Source organism: Melanotaenia boesemani, chromosome 14 (genome assembly GCF_017639745.1).
Source record: "Melanotaenia boesemani isolate fMelBoe1 chromosome 14, fMelBoe1.pri, whole genome shotgun sequence".
In the NCBI taxonomy this organism is placed as follows: Eukaryota; Metazoa; Chordata; class Actinopteri; order Atheriniformes; family Melanotaeniidae; genus Melanotaenia; species Melanotaenia boesemani.
Genome location: NC_055695.1, coordinates 8089253 through 8113443, shown reverse-complemented (window position 1 = coordinate 8113443; position 24191 = coordinate 8089253). Strand labels below are relative to the sequence as shown.

Sequence of the window (24191 nt, the reverse complement as noted above, 5' to 3'; positions counted from 1 at the left end):
CATTTTGCATCCAGATGTCATCACAATGCTGACAAAGATCAGGCTCTTGAGAGAAAAAAAAGCTTCATGCTGTGTCATTCTCTGTCCTTCAGCTTGGTTTTGCAGATCTGAATTTAGCAGAGTTTGCCGGCTCAGGGAATACAACCCGCAGATGTCTGCTGGAAGGCTATGATACCAAAAATACTCGGCAGGATAACTCTATTCTCAAGGTAACATCAGAGCACTCACAGCCACCTGTCTGACTTCACTGAGAACATACTTTATATTATGAATATAAGCTTAGTATTTTTCCTCAGCAAGGAAGCTACACTTATTAGTTTTTGTTTAAACATGTAGTAAAACCACCATCAACAACAGCTGTGTGTCCAGGCGTCTATACAATGTAAAATTATAACAGATGAGCCATGACCCGCTCTAAAGCAGATCTGAATTGAACAGGGTTTTCCGGCTCCAGAGCAGGTTGGGTTTCCATATAAGATCAAAATACATAATGTTAACTCTTCCTGGCAAATCAATTCTCTTTGAAAACGAAAGATAGACGGTATAAAAAGACATCAGTGAGTGGAGAGTAAGAGAGATCTTTTCAGCTCCAACTGGCTTTGAAAACCAACTACAACATTTGACTAGGAAGAATCTTTATAAAAGATCTACCAATATAAAAATAATGCTAAAATAGAGACTTATTACTATAGAGTTTATTAGCGCTGATTTGAAATATTTGGACCTTATTTAATTACTTTCATATATCAAAATCATTACTGAAATGTAGCAGATTTCTTTGCCTTTTTCTAAAACATAACAAGTGTGCAGAACATCAGACTTAAAAAACTGTATCAAATAATGTTTAATCCTTCATGTTACTACCTTAATGTATCTTATAAAGTGTTTTAGGAAATAAACAAAACTACTAGACAACTACAGTTATTAGCATTGTACAGCCTGGATATAAACAAAATAAACATTTACAAGATGCTAACTGGCTGGTTTGAATCACACTTGTTTATTCCTTGGCCTGTTTGAACAGCCAAGATAAAATCTGACAGAATACGACCTACTTTAAAAAATACTCTTTCAGTACATTGATCAAATCTCCTCCTGTTAAATGAAGTTGCACCAATATCAAACACATTGTTGGCTGCTGACTCTCAGCTATGAGAACTGTGCCTAAATTGGCACCGAATAAGATGTCATGGTTCACCAGCTGTTTCCAGTGTGAGGTGGCAAACAGTAAACCCAGGACTGACCGGAGTCTTCCCAGACATAAGATCCCAGATATAACACAATTCCAAACTAAATAGGAGCTATTTCCATTTTCCCTTATGTGGATGTCCATCACTTACTTTATGTATGTATTTAGTAAGTCAGCGATTGATCTCTTGATTGTATCTGTGGTCAGACAACTTCTTCTACAACCATTTCCATGAAAAAGTAGCAACATTGCAATCCCATGGTGACGCTGAGGCTTAGTTAGTGAATGGAAACCTGGCTAATCTTAAAATTTCCATTTCCTAAATAACAAATACAAAACAATGGAAAAGCTGGATGAAAACAAAACCATCATACTAATGCATTTTGTGTTTTTTTTAACAGGTTATCATAAGTACACAGCTCATGTCAGGGGATCCCTGTTTTAAAACGTAAGTTTAAGGAACTTTTTTTTCCACTTGTCTTTAATGATAAGTCTGCTTGATCAGTCAGGATTGAAAATAAATGTGTTTTTGATTTCATTGAAATTATTCAAGTGCTGGAGGTTTTACTAGAAAAGTCCACTGAGTTACATATAAATACAAACATAAATAAATTAATTAAAAAGATAGCACATCGTTCTCCCAGAGAAGCTGTATTAGAAACACCAGTGTGTTGATTTGTTGGTTGTACTTACGTGTACTAACAAGTATTTCAACTTCCTTCATAAATCAGTATTATGTATTAAATTTTAAACTGTTGCTGAGCTTCTACAGCTTCATGTGTTTCTACAAGATGTCACCATTGTGTTTTGTCAGACTTTGGAAGGTCAGGTTACTGTTAGCTGATCAGATTTTCACTCCAAAAAGCAGTGATTACTGTCATCTTTCAGGCGATAGACTTATGACTGATTGACTCATCTTGTAGAAACACGGCTGTCAGTAAGAGTGTGTGTAAAGACAGAGAAATGCTTCTTTACCTAAGGGTATAATTTGGCCTAAAAAATACTCAGTAGACTATGTGTGTCCCAAAAGCTGCTTCTCTTCATATATTAGTATGTGGGAAAGCTAAGTGTTGTTTTAATTTTTCACGGTTTATGACCTGACTGGTCTTTCCATTGATCTGAATATATTATCAGATCTCTCATTAGCATTTTCTTTTTTTTTTCTCCCTTCAAAACCATTGAAATGATCAACAAACTGAAATATAAAAGAAAATAAAGCCACATCTACATCCTCTGTCATCAGGCCTCCGTCCACAGCCACAGTGATTGGGATCCAGGGTGACGGAGACAGCCTGCTGGAGGAGAGAAGGGGAGGGGACTCACAGAAAGGCTGTTCTGGTGAGACCTATCACATCACATCCAACTCGCAGCTTTGCCTCATCGTGTACCTTTCTCAAACATCTGTAGGCATCTGACACATCATGCTTCAGTTGTTCTACAGTGGACAGAACTACCTCTGGTTTTAGATTTTTGCTGCACTCCCAAGTCTTTTGCAGTAGTAAAATACTCAGTCTATGAAAATGATTGCACTTAGTCATGCAGTTACAAGCTACTTAACATAGACGGGTCTTAATTTGGCACATAATGAGCTTTCAAAAGGAATCTACAAAATCATGTTCTTTAACAAGCATGTAATTCATATAACCCATGGATTTTCTTATTATCAATTTCAGGGTTAAATTGTTTTATGACAGTGGTGGAGATCCGTCTAATAAGCCATCTGACAAGTCAGGTTAATCTGGGGCACGTTCCACTTAGAAAGATTGAAATATATTAGTTCATTCAATCAATATCACTTTGAGTATTCATTTGCTGCACTCATACTTTAAGTGGCGGTTTCTTATCCCTCTCACTGCCATTTAAATCACTTTTTGGAACCGTTGGAGAGTAGAAAAGCTTTTCATGCATTATTTAAACCAGCTCTCATTTAGATCAACTACAAGCTGTTCTGACCTGTGGGCTCTCATGTGGTTAAAAATAGGACTGTGTGCAAGTCTGTCTGGGGGGGTTGTGTGTTGGCATGTGTTTAAAATGTGTTAGTATGATGATTTTTTTTATTTTATGTAATACCCCAATTCACATTAAATGTGTGGTCTTTTATAAGCAATTGCCGTATTTTTTGGGGTGGATTTAGTTTATTTCTTCCATCTAAATATGTTTGATCTGTTGAGAGTGTTATCTCTTGACTACCACACAACAGCCGTTTTAATCCTGATTTGTCCATTTAAACTTATGACAGAGAGAAATAGTAAAAATTTACACTTTTACAATTTACAGTTTACTTGGCTGTGAAAGTTGAACACAGGAAAAATATATCATTTATTCACCTAATATTACAAATCTGATGTTCATTAATATTTTCTCCACTTGTGTATGATTTTGTTAATACATTTTGCTAAATATTTGCATAGCTGGATCTTTTCCCACTGAAGTCATAGTCCTTTAAGGTTTTGCTTTTTTAATTAAAAAGGCTGAAATTTGAAGGAATATTCCATAAGCTGTTTCCTCTAATCTGATATTGTCTTTGTGATAGAATCGTATCAAGAGTTCCCCAGTGATTCTCAGCTGTTCTCATTAGTGTGTTTTATTTTTGCTTCAGCAGACTTGACACTGTCTTATTTGCCAACTGCAGTCATCTGCACTTACAGATGCTGAATTAAGGGCGACTGTGTGTGAGGTAACCCGAGGAGCTATTTCCAGAAGCCGTAGTCAGTTTATCGGAATAATTTACAAGTCAGCAGGGCACCTAGTAACCCAGGTTGGATGAAATATACCCCAATGTTCATGTAAATACATGTACAGTTAAGTACATTTTTAGTTTATCACATTAAACATAAACTGGATTTGTGCTTGTTATAGACCTCCCTTCACAAAGTACTCTTACTGCAAGTTTTATACGTGCTGGGAATCTCCTAAACACAACAGTGTTTTCACCTTTATTAATAGTTTAGTAACAGAAGCCTGTGCGGAGGAAAATGTGCTTGCAGTGTAATTGTTCTTTAATTAACGACAGGTCTTTTCCTGCAACACTGTCAACTGTTTCTTCTTTGGATGTTTAATAAAGTTGCATAAGGCTTTTTTTTATCAGATATTGGCAGGTTTTATCACTTAAGAATATTTCTTAAGCTTTTAAACTTCAAATCCCATCTCTGTCTTTTCTTTTCTAATCCAATAGAAAGTCGAGAAGGGAAGTGTCCCGTTGCGTCGGATGAGCTCGGAGGCTGCGGCCACTCTCGAACGTCCAGCTATGCCAGCCAACAGTCCAAACTTTCAGGTAGAGACACCTTACATTTTAAAGATTTCAGATGTTCTCCAGTGATCTAGACTGTCAATATGTAAGCAAGTAAATGGCCAAATTGGTATTAAATTAAAGAATTAAACAGTTTAACCAAATCATACCATCAGCTGATAAAAACACGTCACGACACACGTTGGATGACGTTTTCTGAAGAAAAACGTTTTAGTTGAAACATGCAAAAAAGGTAAAATTACAGCTCCTTAAAAACCCTGTCTGATCAAAAAGAATTCTTACAACTATAAACCAAATCATGTTCACTTTCAGCTCTATGAAACTTATGTTTTGCCCTCCTAAACTAAATACATAGGGGAAACAATATTGACTGAGGAGGAGGGAGTGATAATTATTTTCCAATGACACTCCACCAGTGCAGTTTAACCGGGGGCTCAAGTTTCCATCACAGGCAGATCGGATGACTGTAATAAAAGATTAGAGGAAGTGGAGAGATGCACTGAGATCATCTCTAATGGCCCTCTCATGCAGAATTTAAGCATGTATTTCCTGCCACGTGCAACTCTTTATAAGATTTATTCAAACCTCACATTAGTTTGTGGGAAGTTTGTTCCTCCATGACAGCGCTGAACTGATGCCCTGAGATCTCTTCTGCTTTAACAGGCTTCCTGCAGATGTGAATGGTGCACAAGTTTGTGGTTTTCTGTGGAGCTGCTAAATCATTTCTCACGTAACAAGCTGCAAATCTGCAGGATTGGAGATTGCATATGTTTTAGCAGAAACAAAACTTCATAACATAGCAGTTTAATTCACAAACATGCTAAATTTGTATTATATGTATTTGTTATAAAGGACTGATTTTTTAAAAACATTGTCTAACGTTTTTATCCATCTCAGTTCCAGTTTCTTACAACTGCTTGATTGATGTAAAAAATGATGCAGTATTTTTCAAGGTAAACAGGAAACATTAACAGGAAACATTACCAAATCTGCAGCAACAGCTAAATGTCTAAACATAATGAGCTGCTGGTTCAAGTAAAATTTTTAGAGAGGAAAAGTATGGTACATTTAACTTAAAAATGTCAAAACATGCCTAAGATAAAATATTTAAAAATTAAACTCTTCTGCTGTATCAGTACCATAACACTGGCTATTTCTGTCAGGCTACAGCACAGGTCACTCCCGCTCATCCAGCATGTCAGAGTTCAGCCACCGGAGAAATCACTCAGTGGGCAGCGCGTCAACGGGCATCGGAAGCATCCCGGAGCCCAGCGAGGACCGAGAGTCCAGACCATGTCCAGCCTTGCCTGAACACCCAGTCTCCACAGCCACCGCTAGCAACCCACCAGGCACACCAGTGCAGAGTGCTTCATCCTGTGAACGACTGAACAGGTAAGTCTTTGAGTGGTCTAGAAAATTGGCCCAAACAAAATCTCAAATTTGCAGTGTTTTTTAAATTTGCATGGCAAATTTTTGAGACTAGTGTCACATTTGAGGAAGCAGCTGAAAGGCTTTGGGGCAGATCTGCAGAAGTATGTTTTTGGTTTCACTATGAAGAGTCACTGGGGCCTCTTTGAGTGTTTTATTCAAAAATAACTTTAATTGTTTTGACAGCTATAATAACATTCAACTGTGAGTGAAACAGAACGGTTTGAATGGTATTTGTTTTAAGTACTATTATGGGTTAAGGTGCACTTTAAATTTGGCCGCTGGCTTAGACTGTAGGCCTTGTGTGAAACATTTTTATCATACAGCTTTTATGTTACTTTAACCTCATAGTAACTACTAGGCTAGCCACCATGCAGTCAAGCTTATATCCCCTTATAAATGTGCAGTATGTCATTTTTATTGTTGATTTTTGCAAGGCTTTTAAATATGTAGTTTTCTATGTTAATTGGTGATCTTTGTGGGTGCTAATAGGTGGATTTTTCCCCTGCATTGGTAGAACAGTTTTCTCCCCCCGTTTGCATGCTGTGCTAAGCTTAACACATCTTTAGCTTCTGACTATTGTAGAAAGGGTTATATACTGCAGTGCTTTGCCAGCTTTCATTTAGAATATGTAGTGATGAAAAAAATAATCTGGGGAAGCATGTATCAAGAAACATTAATGTACACTAATAAACCACAAACTTTTTAAGAAGTGGGAGTTTTAGAAAAAGTTCATGGAAACTGTAACATCCAAAGACTTCCACATTTTTGTAAAACAGGGCATTCGTCAAAAAAGCTGACACAAAATATAAATATGCAGTTGATTCAAAGTACTCAACATGAAACTCATGAATGATTGGCTGTTTTGTGGTGCAGAACAAACATGGCCACCATTCAGGACATTAAAGAACAGCATAACATACCCAGTAGATGAGAATTCCTTAAAACCAATGCTAATGACAAGTTTATTTCCTGTTGTTTTTCCAGCTGGTGACAACTTACACTGCTACCTGAAAAATGATATACACACCTTTGCTTATTAACTCCAAGCCAATTAATACAATGAAGCCTGATGCATTGTTTATATAAAACAAATAAAAAGTTAGCTTTAAATTGACTTTGTCACAAAATCTAATTTTAGCTCTTTGACGCTTGGTGAAGTTAACGTTCCACTAACCTCCAGTGTGAAAAAAGCCACTGCAACAGCAAAGTAGGACAGTTTTAATTCTCCCCCATCTGTGCAGCTCTTTGACAAGTGCTCACATTGATGTAGATTTGTTTAAAAAAAAAGATGAGCTATTTTAAGCATCAAAATAAGGCCTGATTTTCATTTACTGGTCCATAGTGTAAGTGGAATACGTTGTAACAACAGTAGTATAGAAAGCAGGACTGATTGAAACATGAGTGCATTTGTTCCGGTTTATAAGACAGATCATCTGAAAGAGGCATGCTTTGCTTTAAAGAAAATGTGCAGGTAGTTTTTCTGTGAACGAAATAAGACACAGCAGTTCAGCAAATCACATGTAATGCAAATGTTACGTTTCCTCCAAGAAGCCAGCAGTAAACAACAACTGTGCAGATAATACTAAAAGCATGTTTTTAACAATAACTTTGTCAATGAATTATTTTCAATTGCCTTAATGTAAGCCTTGGATTCAATAGCTGATCAGATCCCTCCTGGCAAAAAAAATGTGCAAGAATCAAGCTGTATTTTCAGTTTAAATCACAGAAAAAAGTGACTCATCAGTTTCTTCTCCACAGACATCCTGTGAAACAGGACTCCATAGAGTCTCAGCTAAAGAGAATGGATGACACGAGGGTGGACGCTGACGATGTTGTGGAAAAGATTCTACAGAGTCAAGATTTTACGCCCAGCCTACTGGACTCCAGTGCTGAAGGTAAGAAACATACTTTGCATGATTGGAATAGGGTACAGATGCAAAAACATCTGTATCCTTAAGCATAGTGGTTACATTTGTAAGCTGTCCACCTGGGTAGGACTTAGCAAGCATGCAGGTAAAGTCAGCCAGTGGTATTCAGGCCAGTTATTGGCTACTATTAGCCGCTCACCCACACAGTAGACCCTTACCTAGTTAAGCAGGTGAGAACTTTCGGTTCCGCAATGGAGAGTGTGCTAACCTACTGCATTACAGTGTGGTATGCTGGCTGCACTGGAAAGAACAGGAAAGCTCTCCAGGCGCTCATAACAGCAGCACAGAAAATCATTTGCAGCCGCTTGCCCTTCGTGGAAGACATTGATGACACTTAGGGGCTACACAGGGCAAAGCAGATCCTCCAGGATCCATCACACCCCAGTCATAGCCCCCTTAACCTGCTGCCCTCTAGCAGAAGGTACATGGTTCTAAGGCATTGTACAAACAGACTCAGAAGCACTTTTTAAACAAAAAGGGACTTCAACAATAAATAAACAATAAGTGCAATACGTGAATGATGAATGAGATTGTTGTAGTATCTTTTTAGATGTATATTTATTTAATGATTAACTTATTGCACTATGGGGGAGGGAATTCTGAACAAATCTCATAACATTCTGTGCAACAACAATAATGTCACTAGCCATTACCAGCTATTCACCTGTATGGGCCAAGCAAGCCAGTGGTTGCAAACATGAACGTCACCCCCCACATAATAAGCCACAGGAGCAGCTGCCAGCCTCATCCAGTACTAGCCTCTTACTTCATGTTGAGCTGTGATTTGAGTCATCAGAAGCAGCTAATTGAGCTAATACTTTGTGTTGATAGATTTGCTCATTGAGCAACTGACAGTATTAGCTTAGGTAACAATGTGTAAGCATCATTCCTCTTTTAGATATTTGTAGTCTGATATGTTTTGACAAATGAGGTAGAACATATCAGACTACAAATATCTAAAAGAGGAATGATGCTTACACATTGTTACCTAAGCTAATACTTTCAGTAATCTTGTTGTAGTGGTTCATCATGCTGTTCATTTTCATATTCTGATAATTTAATACTCTGTGTATTTGTCATAACTATTTCTTACATTTCCAGATTTGGGCATAGCTCATCATTTTGGCAAGCTTCTAGGAATTTGACCAATGAGAGCACCCTTACAAATCTGCTTGTTTTCAGGACAAGCACACAACTAATCTAAAGATACCCAAGATTAAGACATAAATGAGTAGCATTAATTATGCCTGGTCTAGTTTTAAAAAAGTGCACGCACTCCTCTGTAATACTACAGCCTACGCAAAGTGAACAGCCAGTTCGGACAAAGTACTACTTACGTTTATACTATTGTTACCCTGTGAGTCATTTGGTGTATTTTGAGGGCATTGTGTTTCTTTTCAAGGTCTCATCCAGCTCAAAGCTAAGAAAAGAGAGCTGCTGTCAATACATCATTATTTTTAGATTGCCTAGCAACTGGCTGCTCCTCATGACAAGAATTATACAGGGCGCTGTGGGTGCTTTATGTTCTGACTAAATGTTCCCACAACTTTGTTTCAGAGGAAGGTCTGCGTCTATTTGTTGGGCCTGGAGGAAGTACAGCTCTTGGTAGCCACCACCTTCCCACCAGGTGAACATCAATCTTTCACTGCTATTGACAACTCACACACAGACACATTTATGAGTAAATCAAACCTCAGTAGCTATTTTTATTCAAACCCAAATAACTGGAGAGTTTTTAAATACATTTTTGTTTATTTCTTTAATAAAATAAACTATAAAGTAAAAAAAAAAAAAAAAAAAAACTTCAAAACCAATTTCGTGTGTTCATCTTAATGAACTAAAAAGCTAAGTGATCTTCGCTTCTGGGTTTGGAAAATTTAACAGATCGCCCTGCTATTGTAAATAACATACTTTTCAACACGCTGTTTATACATATCTTTGTTACTGCACAGCAGACAAAAAATACATTTGTTAGTTTACATCATTATTTACACTGATATAGTCTGCACATAAAACAGAAATCATATAATGGACAAGTCACAAAATAAATCTGAGAATCCAGACTGGCATTTTCTCTAAAAAAAAAAAAAAAAACTATTGACAAGGGTTCAGACCATCCAGTTTAGAAGAACTTGTAGAGACCAAAACAAAAGTTTCTTTGACATATTCTCAGGGTTCGCTCATGTAGCCAGCAGCTGTGTCTCATCTTTCACATAATCTCTCTCGTGTTTCCAGCTTGCTTGGAAACATTTGATACACAATGACTTCAAAGTAAAGCTAGCATTGTTAGCTTAATGACACCTCACATAATCCTGTGAGCTCTCATGTCTTGTCTACCAATTTTATAGAACCAGTTTGTTAATGAGTAGATCCTACACACATAGCCACTGCATGCAAAACCGTTTAAAGTCACACAAAGTGTGTCCATATCTGTTGTTTGCAAGGTTCAGAAGTCTGAGTAGAGGTCCAGACAAGTTCAGTACATGGATCTATGTTTTCCTTCTTATATGCATATCTTCTATTTGGTATCAATATACCATTTTGAACAACTTTTCTTTTAGCTGACCTAAATCAACGCTGACCAGGCAACAATCTTAAACTCAGTCCCAGGAACTTCTTGTGTCTATGGAAAAAAGAAAGAAGGGATGTTACATTTATATAAGAGAGATAAAAAATCAAGCATTTAATCCATGTACTTCTAGAAAACCCCTGAATTTACCTGATATGCCAATCTATAGGCACTTTGAGCAAATTGTTCTTGAAGAGGAATAGATTACTTTGATTAGATTATAATAAATATTCTTAATCTGGTTGCAATAATAAGCTTTATTAGGCTGACAGGGCTTGTTAGGTGGATCAGTTTGTTAATGTCAAAAATATGTAGAATCATCAAATCCTCTATGGAGTTTCTCATAGTGGAATCCAAGAGGAAAATATTAAAATGTCCAGGTTATAACCTATGATCATATGACTTTCCATATGATTCATTTAATCCTTTAATGTCCTTTCAGGGTTGGTGCTGGAGCGTACGAGCAGGTGGTGATCAAGCGTTAGACCCGGAGCCTCTCGTGGTGATATGTCTGTTTTGTCTTTATTCTACAGCATACACAGTACTAAACCTAAACACTCTGAAACATCAACATTAAACAGTGCCCCCCTGTGTTCATATCGTATACATGACACTGTGGCTGCTCAGGTATTTTTAGGAGTGAGAACTGGACAGATCGTCTTGGTGTAAGCGCATACAGCTGCAGATCAGGAGGAAGACATTGATCAAATTATTTAACAACACTGAACACGAATTAATCTTGGCTTTCTGAGCTGAAATTCTGTTTTGTTTGGGTGTAGGAAACTTTGTGTGCATTGCATCGTCTCAACGGTTTAACAGAAGTTATGATTATTATTTACCTTTGATCGTTGACAACAGGATGAGCTTCATGTGCATCATCTTAAATGACCTGATATTAACTGAAAACAGTGTTTTAATACATTCCTGTTTCAATTTCCCTTTAAAAATAGGTTTAAAATTAACCTGTAAGCTGCTACAAAGCTGTAGTTAGAAGTCTGACAGACCTTATTGTTTTTAAAAAGCAAGACTATTTTACTACAAAAGCATCAGATGTAAGCTATTTGATCTGTGATTGTCAATGCTGAGTGTATGCACTTGTGAATTTGCCATGCGATAAGGCCACTTTTATTTATAGTAACTCCAACCATTGGATGAACAAAGGGATATGAGATATGATGTCTTGTAAATAAGGCTATGCTCGTAGTGGCAAAGAGAAAAAGGGAAGAACAACTTCATTATAAGTGCTAATATTGGACCATGTTATTTGTTTGGCACACTTCAGATTTCTTTTTAAAGAAAATCTTAGTGCATTTACATCACCTTATGAACAAAAGTATAACTGAAGAAAATTAAAATTTCTGTTCTGTTTTTAACCACAGAGTACCCATGCTTTTCCAACTGTGCTGCAACACTGAGTTGACCAAACAAGCTCAAATTAGTGAACAAATAAGAAATCTGTTGACACATCAACTGTTTGACTTGTGCATCTGATGCATAATCAATATTTTACATTCACATTAGACAGCAAAGGACTCATTAAGTGATCCACTGCCAAGGCTTTATTCAGCTGAAACTGTATTTTTAAAGGTCCAAGGTATTACCTTAGTTATTTATACATTGCCTAGCTTTGCATCAAAGGCTAGAACCGATGACTGCCTTTCATTCACAGAGTTACTAATACATTATTAGTGCTACAGAGAAAATCAATTTTAAAGAATAAATCTGGTGAGTTTTGAAATCCTCACAGTGTTCTGTGTGTAGACCATTTGCATTTTTAGCCTTAGTTGGACAGTCTATTAGAACAAATTAGCCAAAGTACACAACAGAGCTATTACTAAGAAGCCTGACAGGACTATGCTTAAAGAGAATTCTAGACACATAACTAGTGAAAACAAACCACATAACATGTTTTATCATCTGTCTCCTGTTGTCATAGTATCTATAAAAACCATAAACATCTTACATCATTAGTTAGCGTTCTCCATTTTATTTTTGTATCTTCTGCATGATTGTGGTGTCTATCTGAAGAGAATTGCTTTAGCAAACTTTCCCATCTTTAGTTGGTCACATCTTAATGGTTTTTCCTAGTTGATATTGTGTCATCTATTTCCACATAGAAGGAACAATTTGCTTGCCTATTAAGTTTGTGAATTCTTTTTGTAAAGCAGATATCTGCACAAGTGTTGATGTGTGAAGTAACTGCAAATCAGTGTTGTTGTTTTTTGTTTTATGAACCTCGTATAAAAGACTGAGGGCCTGCTGGCGGGTCAGCAGCTGTTTTCTACTAAAATTTGCTTCATAAACAATTTTAGAAGCGAAAGCACGTGACATACCATTAGAAAACTGAGATTCTTGCAGTAAAGCATTTAACAATAGTGACCACAGTGGGTACAGTGATATAAGAAATCATAAAATGGAGGCAAATTACCTAAAATCTCAGATTCTGGTAATCCATTAATATTTTCCCACAAATTGATGTTTGCATTATCATTCAGCTAGCAGTTAAGCTTCATCTTTAACGTATTCTCTCTTATAAATCTGGTCAACTGGCAAACTTTCTCCAAACTAATTTCAGTTCCACAGTCTTTAGCTATTGATTAACATCTCATTTGCACCTGTGTGAGCTCCCTCGTCTTCTCCACAGGCTTTAATAGAAAAAAGTAAAAAAGAAAAACAATCCAACACAATTTTTGCTGTTCTATTTACGTTTGAACTAAGACAGAATGTGCTGTCATTGAGTTTCTCACTAACAGGTCATAATTTAAGCAATCTTAAAAATAAATTTTAGTAGTGTCATTAAAATATCTCCAACTGTGTTCCAGTAACAGTGTTTAACTTAATTAGGGGGAAAAAAAAAACAAAAACAAACCAGTGTTGCCTTTGTTTGTTTGTTTTTAATTTACAAAAAGCAGACATGTACTCCACGTGGTTTTAGAGCAGCTCTCAGTTTACTTCAGGTATCCCATGTATATGTGTTTTAGGTAAATTTTCACACAGCTGGAAGGGGTTAATTTTGGGTCTTGCATTAAAATCAGATTCCTAGAATTTCATTTTCTTGGTTTAATCTTTCATTGCTGATGTGACATATTTTTGATAAATGTTATTGCTTGACAAAAGTGTTTTTTTGTGTTTGTGTATGTAGTGTATGACTTGTCTAGTGAGATATTTTTTATATAACTTTTTTTTGTTGTTACTTTACTTGTCTTAGAGAATAAAAGTTACTTGTTTTTACCTGTGTGATACAGGTATGTTCATCATGGTACCTAACATGTTGTTACAAACATGGGTTGCTTTTTCTCTTCTGTGAAGCTGTTGTCTATATAAAATTGTAAACTGTATACTCTGTAAAGTGATGTTTTTGTCATTCTGAAACTGTCAAGTGTTCTTTTGCTTCCCTAACAAATGTATTGGAAAACAAAAATGTTTACCTGGCACTGTTAAATAAAACAGTTTAAATGTAATGTACATCTAGACTCCCTGATTCCCTTTCAGCCAAACCTGTCCATTTTTTTTCTCTCCAATCTATATTTTAGACCATTTACATTTACAGAACTTTCACAGTGTCCAAAACAAACTATCAAATTCCAAAATTAAAGTTCACATGTAGCAAAGGATTTTAATCAAACTGTTCTGCATCAGCAAAGGCAAAAAAATGTCTTCGTTTATGTATTCCTTTTGCTAGATTCAAGCAAGTCAGCTAATTGTCTACCCAACAAAGCTGCATCCTCCAGATCAAACATCTGTTTCCCAGTCTTCCTCCTGCTCAGCACTGTGGGAGCACTGGCTATCCTCTGGATAGCAACTGTCCTCCAAATCACTGTTAACTTCATCTTCCTGATCTGAAAATACAAATGTAGGAAAAATGCCACAAACACATAACAAAATGGTTCTTAAAAGGGGGAAATGTAAGTTTCAAAGTTAGCTGACAAAGCAGTAATGATGTGAATTGTGGAGAACAGCAAAGAACGACAGACAGAAGCACTGTGGTCAAAATGACAACATTCTGTGGCATGAAAGTTTAAAGTGCGTCAATAAAATAAAAGTCTCAGATATTATTTGTGATGAACTAAAGATTTATGGTTTCCAATATTTTTGCACTGGTAAGATAACATGTACATAATCATTATCAGGGATACACCTTTAATATTTAATAATCTGTACCCAGTTATGTTACACTTGGATTTATTCCTTGAGATCTGAACTTTGCTGTCATCAGTGCTAGTTTTGCTTTTTATCACGCAATGTCCAAGGAAGGTCTGCCTGCTTATACACTTATGTAGGAGAAGTCAGTACACTTTAGATATTCAGATGTCAACAATTCAGCAAAATTAAATGGAATTTGCAAAAAGTGCAAAGCAGACAAAGTCACAAATTGAAGTGCATGAGCAGGATGTTTTGCTTTGGGCAACAAATAGGCCTTTGTTGCAGCAAAAATAGTTAAAATGGTGACATGCTGGGCAACCTTTGATATTTCACTTGCACAGACTTCATATGAGAATTAACGGCACCAATCTGTTATCATTTGAATTTTTATAGTGCTGTCCAAAAATATTTTCCAGGCACAGCACCACTAGTGAAAAGTGCATTCCTATTACATTTTATCCATCACAATATGCATTTCTCTTTATATTAACTTTTACAGATGATATTCCATCCTGTAGTTCTCATTACACTTAACATAATAAGAGATAAAAGTGATTATAGAGTACCTTGTTCCTGATATTTTACAAGTACAGCAGAGCAATCCTGACTCAGTTTGACTTTAGGCTCGTCCATCAGCAAATGTCTCAGATGACCAACACTTCCACTCAGATCTCTGATTTTGGGACAGCAGGACCACAGCACAGCCAAGGGCACACAGACAAATCTAGCAGTGCAGACAAAATGTCATTAAATCCAGTAAAACAGGAAAATAAATAACTGAAAGGCAGGTCAGTGTCATTTAAGAATATTTTGTTAAATTAATGTGGTAAGATTTTAACTTTAAGTCAGGTTATGTTTATCTATATAGCACATTTCCAACATGTCATTCTGCCCAAAGTGCTTTACAAATAAAAAAAAACATTTAAAATAATATAAAATAATGTCATATTAATAGAATACTGATCACCTGTAGACTGTTTATTATAAGATGTAAAAATTTAATAAACACATTGTTTAAAAAAAAAAAATATATATATATATATATATATATAAAATGCATAATAGTAAAGTTATAAAAATAAAGCTTTACAATAAGTCTATTAAAATAATTAAAAACAAATTTAAAAACGACTAGGACAGTTAAAAAATAAATGCTTAGGTCAGCTTTTAAAACATTCCACTTTACTGTAATACTGAGTGACAAGGAAGTCTCTACAAGCATCTTTCTGACATGATGCATCGTCCTCGTCATCCTGAGGAAACACACCTGTTTAATGCACAAGGCTCCTTTTGTTTTTGCCCGCTCATCCAAAACACTTCATAACACTCCTGTACCGCGCTATCAGACACAACTCCCAAACACTGCTCCACTGGACTAGTCACATCTTCTGCACCTTTTGAGAGTATAAAGTTTTATTAACTTAACAAGAGATAAAACAAGTCAACATTTTTATTTCATTTATCCACCCATCTGTTTCTGCTCCATGTGTAATTCCTCCACTCCTCTTTAAGTGTGACAGAATGAGAAAGGCTCACTTCTCTGGCTAGTCTTCTCCATCCATTTATTCTTTAACTGTTCTGACGAGTACAGCACTTCATTAACCAGTACTCTCTGCAAGGTGGTGTTGTCCTGCAGGCTTGGATAGGTAATACAGAATAGCTGAAAGAGAACCACACAAATCAAGATAACAAAGCTAAGACTTACAAACATGGGTTGCCAGACAAACAATTGCCAAGAATGGTTTTTGAACGCTCACAGCATTTAGTGACCACAGACGTGCCATGTTCGGTGCTTCAAAACTTAGGATTGGTACTGCACCTTTGAGGTTTATAATCAATAACAGGAAGTTAATCACATATGGAAACTTCTAATGTTATCATACTTGTTTTATCATTACCTATCATTTATTAATAATTAGATCATCCCTATTATATAAAATCTAACTCTGATTTTGCATTAATAATAAGAATAGTTTGCTGGAGACACCATTATACAGTTTAAGAACTACCTCTGTGTTCAGTCTGGAGGAGTCATCACCAGAGGAAATTAAAACTTAATTATTACTTGATGCTTAGAATTTTGAAATATTTTATTACACTTTTTATATTTTTTACTTTGATGAAACTTCCCAGGTAAATAAAAAAATGCTGATTTAGAGGCTCAGAAATATGAACTCTGCTCAGTCTTTTCCCTTCTTTTTGTATTTTTGAAATAAAATAAAATGTACTTATCCCAGAGGGAAATTGTAATATGTACCTATGCTTTGCATCATAATGAGCTAAAAGTGTCTCAAAAGGGAAAAAATAAATTAATGTTTTGTTTGTTTAAAATAAAGTTAAATTAATGATGAAATAATTTTTTTATTTAATTTGGTCCTAATAATGTTACATAATTAAAATACCATACATGTGGGAAAACATAGATTAAAAAATGACAAAAGCCCACCAAAGATCTGATATTTATTTTCATTCTTAAAAATAGAAGTAAAACTAGAAGCACCCAGAGAGCGCAGACCTCCGCCAAGCCATTGTATTTTCTTTTGTCAGTCAATGTGGGCATTATTTTTGAGTTTGAATGGCAAAATTATCCCTATATTAAAGAATCCTTTAAAAAAAAATTCCTGGATCCAGGCAGTGATCCAGATCACCCCCAAAATCTAACCACATGTTCCTAAATTCTAAGACTTCTTTAAAATTTAATCAAAATCCATTCATAACTTTTTGAGTTATGTTGCTAACAAACAGACTGACAGACAAATCAATGCTGCCAAATACATGATCTCCACCTTGGTGGAGGTAATAAAAATGCTCTGAGGTGTTTCTCATTTTCATGAAGCTCTACCAGTAACCTTGCCTGTGTTTACACAGTAGCTACGTTTACATTGAGCACTTTTAATCCGATCAAACGTCCAAACAGAATCGAAATGCGTCATGTAAACATGCCAGCTGATCTAATCGGCCTCGATCGAAAAGAATTTCATCCAGAGTGGGCTGTTTTAAACCTTTTCACGACTGGATCAGCAGGAAAAAATAATCATGTATACACTCATTCCAATCATTTTGTGGTGTATGTTTTCTCTGTGCATGCTCAAACCACGTGGGAGGTTACGTGAAGTAATATACTCACCAGTGTGTATGAAGACACATCATCTGTATCACTGCCACATAGCATGTTGCAGTGTTCTCTGCCCCCAAGATGGTGAAACACACCAATCTGGGAACAGAAACCAACACTGTCCTGCTGACTCTGTGGTGCTTGTCCAACACCAGTAAACTCCACCTCATAACCATGTTCCAAACACACCTTCATAGCCCTGATGAGATGAAACACACAGAGGTCCAAAAGTGGCAAGTAGTACATTAGTCCTATTGTGGTGTCATGCTGATTTTACAGTGCCTCCCCTGCTCTCAGATGATAAGCAGCAGGCAGTCACCGCCTTCAGATGGTATGCCATTTAAATTTCATGGAAAACATTTTCAGTAGCAGGAGTGATTTGATTGGTTATCCACTCTTATTTATTGGATCACCTTTAACTTTGATTACAAAAAGCAATGCTGTGCCATTGTTTAAATCAACTTATTACAAGTTTATTTACACCCAGAGTTGCGTTAATTTTTATTAATGCACAAACTTAAATTACATTAATAAGACACTATACTTTCTGTTGCCAGGTAACATGATCAGAAAGGTCAGATTTGACAGTATTGCCACATGTACACTACTAAGTTCTGGGAAAATTTCCCTTTGATTTAATGGAAAGTGTTCCCAAACTTATGACCGGTAGTGTACTTGCCATGCCTGTTTAATCACTGGCCAAGAGCTTTAGCAATCTAATGAAACAGTCTGAATTTTACAGACATTTTTATATTAAAAATTATACTGTGTTGATCTAATTACCCCAAAGTAGATGAAGCGGTTCCTGTTGCTAAAAATGATTGTTTGTGGCATTTAAAGCCAAGAGAATTTATACATTACCATATTTAGAGCCCCTTTAGCTCAGGTTAGCTCAAACACAGTAAAAATTTGGCCTAATCTTTAACAGAATGATCCACCGAATGCATTAGCGGGAAACTATGATATATGTATAAATATAAATCTTATGCGGTGTTTTCCTGTAATTCATGCAGTTTTTGTTAAAATTAGCACAGTGATGAAAGATGCCAGCAATTATCAAGCATCACCTGCCGGAGGAAAGTTATTTGGATTGGTGAAACACAGGCAGCATACCATCCAGGAGCAGCAGCATACCACTAGGATCAACATATGGGACTAAACCATGAATGCCATTACCTCCTTTTACTCTAAGCACTACTGCAAAACTAAGTTCAAATCCTATATGTTAAATAAAACAATCATTCATAGTGTTGTTTTACTGTGGTTTTGAGAATTGTTCAAACATTGTACTGTACCAGGCTCTGAACTCTGCTCTGCTCCACTCAAACTTATGGTCATTGTGCCTGAAACCTGACAGTCCAGGTAGAAGGGGGTTGAACTCAGAGTTTGGGGTGCTGACAATAACAGTGGCTGGGGCCATGTAACCAAAAACCACTGCAGAGAAGAGCTCCACATCAGCAAGGGTGAGGTGTTCTATGCTGTACACAGTCAGGGAGGAAACACATTGTAAACAGTAATGGTGCAGAGTAAGAGGTTTGAACAGAGAGAAAACATAAAAACAATTTATATTAACACTAATATGTGACAAAGAATAAAAAGGTCAAACAGCCACTTACAGTTCTATACCCGTAACCAGATCAAATCCTCTGAGGCGAGCATCTCTTTGTGTGACCGACCCTTGGTACATCTCTATGCGCAGCTGACGATTACTAGGCTGAAGATAGTCTGTGGATATAGGAGCTAATACATGCCTGAAAAATGAATGTACCAGAACAGCATACTATTTATTTCTTTTTTCTTTACATAACAATTTTTATAAAACAATATATATATATATATATATATATATATATATATATATATTATATATATATATATATATATATATATATATATATATATATATGTGTGTGTGTGTGTGTGTGTGTGTGTGTGTGTGTGTGTGTGTGTGTGTGTGTGTGTGTGTGTGTAAAGAGTCATTCCTTCTAAAGTTCATGAGTGTAAATATTTTTTATCATGGTTGTTACATAGTTAAGGAACACAAAAGTTTCTATTTTATTACACTGAAGTGTTTTTCTCTGCAATACAAATTGTAAAATAAAGGAAATTTTTAATTATATAGCACATATAAAGATAAAAATCACAAAGTGCTTCACAAAGAAATACAATAAACATGAAAATATAAAACACAACAAAAGCTAAGCAAAAGCAAGTTTAGAAACATGGTTTTTAGCTGCTTTTTAAAACAAATCACCAAGTCCATGGATCTCAGGCTCAGGGGAAAGAAGTTTTAGAGAGTAGGAGCAACTGTTGCAAAGGCTCTGTCACCTTTAGTTTCTGACCGTTGCCTGCTGCACAACCAGCAGACCCTGATCACATGACCTCAGGAACCTGCTGGGGACACATGGCTGCAAAAGTTCTCTGATATAAGTTGATGCTTGACTATGTAAAGCTCTACAAGTTAAAAACAAAAATTTGAAATGAATCGCTGCCATGTTTGAGAGAGAAACTGGAAATCCAGATTTTTGGAGGGTATAAAATCCGTCACTCATTTTCTACACCGCTTAGTTGAATTCAGGATCACCCAGTAGGGATGTGTCATCTTAGGGACCTCACGGTTCAATTACGATTCAGGGTGCTTTGATTAGATTATTGATTAGATTAATTTCAATACATCTATCTTACCCCCTTTAGGGTTTTGTTCTCACTCCATCGCTCCTTCATACTTTAAAATCTATTCTGTTTCCATTAATTCAAATAACCAAACAAACTTATCCCCAATATCTTTTATTTATGTCAAACCCTAAATAAATCCAACACAAATTTTTCATATTATGCTCATATTTTTCCATGGAATCTAAAAGAAAAATGTCTTAGCAAAAGTTCGGAGGAATAATAGGTGTTGGTTTGGCATACATTGTCAGAATGGCATACCCTTGGTTAATGCATAGCACAGAAAACTGCAAATGACCCATCAATTCAGCACCACTGACTACTCAGAAATTGGGTCGGCATACAGTCGACTGTGAAGTCGCAAGCAGTTAGTTTTGTGTATTTTATTACATATTAATTGCACATTGCTCATGTGCATCTTTTGTATGACTAAAGCTTGAGGGGAAATGCACTTAAAAATGGTAATACCGTTTTGTATGTTAATCATTTACAGATGAGGTTGTAATTTCATTTAAACACATATTGTAGCATCGACTTATTTGCGTCCAATGACTTCCCTAAAACTGCGTGAGATTGAACTTTAAAATAACTATTGCTAAATATTAAATACTGTAATTTATCTTGTCCATTCTCATATCCATAAAAAGCAGTGTTGGGGTAGTTATTCTAAAAAAGGAATTAGTTACAAGTTAATCATTACTTCTGTAAATTGTAATATTATATTACTAGTTACTACATTTGAAAAGTAACATCCCTACTTATTACTTTATTTTACCATTTCTTAATTCACCATGTAGACATGGACAATCTTCAAAGCTGAATCACCACTGCCTGTCTGCATAGTGTTTATTGTATATTGTAAACAAAATTGCTTTAAAACTACAAGAACAACGTCCCTGTCTATGAGAAGAAATGGGCACACTTGTCTCATAATCATTTTATCTGGTATTTTTCTAAACCTGGGCGATTCAATAGGCGACAGGTGGAGCATGTCTCCTACAAATGAACCCTGCAACTAGCTTGTTAGTTTCTGTCTTACCGGCTGCTGCGCTCCAGGAAATTTTGAAAAAAGCTTAGCTTGTTTAGGCGGGTCGGCTGCTGAATGACTCCTTCCACTGACCGAAGAGCAGGATCTTTCACCACAAGTTTGGACTGAAACTGGACTGAACTGAAAATAATGCAAATATCACCACACTAACCAAAAGCCCCTGTCTCCGTCTCCAGTTGCATTTTTCTCTTTCCTTGATTGGCGCACAATCAGCTACGTCATGGAAATCAATCTCTATGGCAACGTGCCCAGGCAAGCACACACACAGGCAGCAGCATGTTAACGCTGCACAGTTAACATGTGCCCGTTTTTGGACATGAACCATGTTGTTTAGCAGGATGTGTTGAGGTCAATCTAGCAGAAATTACAACAAACTCAATAAATAACACGAACACAATCAAATTCATTCATTTACACACACAGTCATTCACACTTCTGGGATATCAATCTGTTCAGTCAGGAAGTAACACAGATTGTGAATCAATTTCCCCTGTGGTTATACAAATGGACCACACAACAGGTGGAAATTAGTAGAACAAGCCCTCTAAAGGAATGGTCCTGCAGGTGGAAGCCACAGACCATTTCCTTGTCTTTATCCTTTCTGGCTGATTTTTGGTCACGTTTGCATTTTGGTAGTGCTCTCACCACTTGAGGTAAGGTGAAGCGGTGTCTGCAACCTACAGGTAGTGTAGCTCATCCAGGATGGCACATCAATGCACGCTGACAAGAAGGTTTGCTGTCTTCCAGCAGTATCGAGAGAATGGAGGACATACCAAGAGACAAGCCAGTATACCAAGTGACCTGGAGGGAGCTGTAGGAGGACAACAACCCAGGAGCAGGACCGCTATCTGCTTCTTTATGCAAGGAGGAACAGGAGGAGCACTGCCAGAGCCATACAAAATGACCTCCAGCAGGCCACTGATGTGCATGTTTCTACTCAAACTGTCAGAAACAGACTCCATGGGGTGGAATGAGGGCTCCATATCCACAAGTGGGTCCTGTGCTCATTGCCTGATTGGCCTTCGCCAGAGACACAAGCATTGACAGATTTGCCATTAATGCCCTGTGCTCTTCAGGGATAAGAGCAGGTTCACATTGAGCACATGTGACAGACATAAGGGAGTTTGGAGACAGAATGTTCTGCTGTTTGCAACATCCTCCAGTTTGCAGGGGGTCAATGATGGTCTGGGGAGGCATATTCTTGGAGGGCCTCCATGTGCTACCCAGAGGTACCCTGGCTGCCATTAGGTACCGTGACAAGATCCTCAGACCCATTGTAAGACCATATGCTTCTGCAGTGGGACCTGGGTTCTTTCTAATGCATGACAAGGCATCAGAAGGAATGTGTTAGCAGTTCCTTCATGACGTAGGCATTGATGCTATGGACTGCCCTACCCATTCACCAAACCCACATCCAATTCAGCACCTTTGGGACATAATGTCCCGTTCCACCCACGTCGCACCACAGTGTCAAGGAGTTGACTGATGCCCTGATCCGGGTCTGGTAGGTGAACCCTCTGGAGAACATCTGTCATCTCATCAGAAGCATGCCCAGAAGTTGTAAGGAGTGTATACAGACATGTGGAGGCCACACACACTACTGAACCTAATTTTTGAATTGTTGTGAGGAATTTCCACAGAAGCTGGGTCAGCCTGTGATCTGATCTTTCCACTTTATTTTTATTATAATTCTGATTCCAGACCTACATGAGTTAATGCTTTGGAATTCCATTGATCATTCTTGTTTTGTCTCAACACATTCAACTATCTAATGAATAAAACATTTTCAACTGAAAAGTACCAAGAGTGGCACGACAAGAGGAGGGTACATCAGAACAATGTGTAGTGGATGCAAACAGTCAATCACATGGGTAGGTCAGTACAGCATGCTTCAAGTTAGCAATCAACATTTGACAGCCAACGCCAGGATTCATGGTGGTAATGGGCCCAGAGATGAAAATATCATTACGCTGCAAAAAGCCACCTTGATCATTTCAGATTGTTTAATAACCGTAGAGTTTTTCCCCCATATCATTTTTTTAAGAGAGGATAATGATGCATCTTAATTAGAACCTAAAAAGATAAACAATTTTTACCTCCGTGAAAATATGTTAATTTGCACTTTTTACATACATCTTTTTCTTAATTTTGGCGCCGTTGATGTCCACTCCAACCAGAAGTTCAATTTCACGATGGAATCTGAGCTTTTTGAGGAGACTGCACTCCCCGCAGCCCAAATCGATCACCTGGAGGACATGACGAGACTTTTAAACTTGTGGATCAATACACGCTAAAGCAAAATTGCAAGCGAATAAAACTAAACCACCATGAATTTGAGTTCAAACAGAAAAGTTAGAAAAACTCTTAAACGGTTAAATACTCTTAACTGGCTCAATTACGTAATTACGAAAACTGGCTAAAGTTCTTTAGCTTGTGAACTACGGCAAACAAATGTCGAATTAACCGACGATAGTTAAAGCAATGCTTAAAGTTATTTAAGTTAATCTGTTGCTAATTCATTAAAACATTAAATACCTTTTTAGGTTTGTTCCTCATTACAAAATCGATGACAAATTGATGTCTTTGCCTGTGAAGTGGTGGTCTGAAAATGGGATCCATCTTCAGCTAATGTTGGTATGGCAAGCCAAAGGTGCCATAATTCGCCACTCTATTGGCGCGTTTGTAATAAAACGTTTTGTGATGTAAAAAAACGGCAATAAAAGCGCCGTTTTATGTGGCTAAAACGACGTAAAATACGCCGTTTTTTTAAAGCATCGCTCAACACCGAAAAATATGATGTTCTTGGTAGTCATAAAACGGCACTTGTATACGGTGTTGCTCTGGA

The 24191-nt window shown here is 36.9% G+C and overlaps 2 protein-coding genes across 2 annotated transcripts in view; one reads left to right on the top strand and one right to left on the bottom strand.

Moving 5' to 3' along the window:
• fam102bb (family with sequence similarity 102 member Bb) overlaps positions 1-13828 on the top strand; it is an 18706-nt gene extending 4878 nt beyond the window's left edge. The window contains exons 4-11 of the mRNA XM_042005224.1: positions 93-209; positions 1591-1637; positions 2433-2527; positions 4365-4463; positions 5603-5831; positions 7629-7765; positions 9356-9425; positions 10810-13828. Coding sequence (XP_041861158.1) covers positions 93-209; positions 1591-1637; positions 2433-2527; positions 4365-4463; positions 5603-5831; positions 7629-7765; positions 9356-9425; positions 10810-10852 — 837 coding nt within the window. The 3' untranslated portion in view covers positions 10853-13828. The remainder of the gene's footprint in view (positions 1-92; positions 210-1590; positions 1638-2432; positions 2528-4364; positions 4464-5602; positions 5832-7628; positions 7766-9355; positions 9426-10809) is intronic.
• henmt1 (HEN methyltransferase 1) lies at positions 10343-24191 on the bottom strand. The gene is made up of 10 exons (XM_042005221.1): positions 23882-24191; positions 23480-23592; positions 19242-19376; positions 18921-19103; positions 17638-17824; positions 16047-16170; positions 15778-15904; positions 15077-15234; positions 14077-14206; positions 10343-10421 (listed from the first exon to the last, which is right to left on the bottom strand). The coding sequence occupies exons 1-9, from the start codon at positions 23963-23965 to the stop codon at positions 14100-14102; spliced, it is 1218 nt and encodes a 405-aa protein (XP_041861155.1). The 5' UTR covers positions 23966-24191; the 3' UTR covers positions 10343-10421; positions 14077-14099.

Excerpts from the sequence above, each read along its gene's own strand:
- henmt1 (XM_042005221.1), bottom strand. The coding sequence starts at position 23,965 with ATGGATCCCATTTTCAGACCACCACTTCACAGGCAAAGACATCAATTT. Across the intron at positions 16,171-17,637 it reads ATGTGTCTTCATACACACTG|CTATTCTGTATTACCTATCC; the intron begins GTGAGTATATTA and ends GTTCTCTTTCAG. Across the intron at positions 15,235-15,777 it reads GAGCCTTGTGCATTAAACAG|ATTTGTCTGTGTGCCCTTGG; the intron begins GTGTGTTTCCTC and ends CTGCACTGCTAG.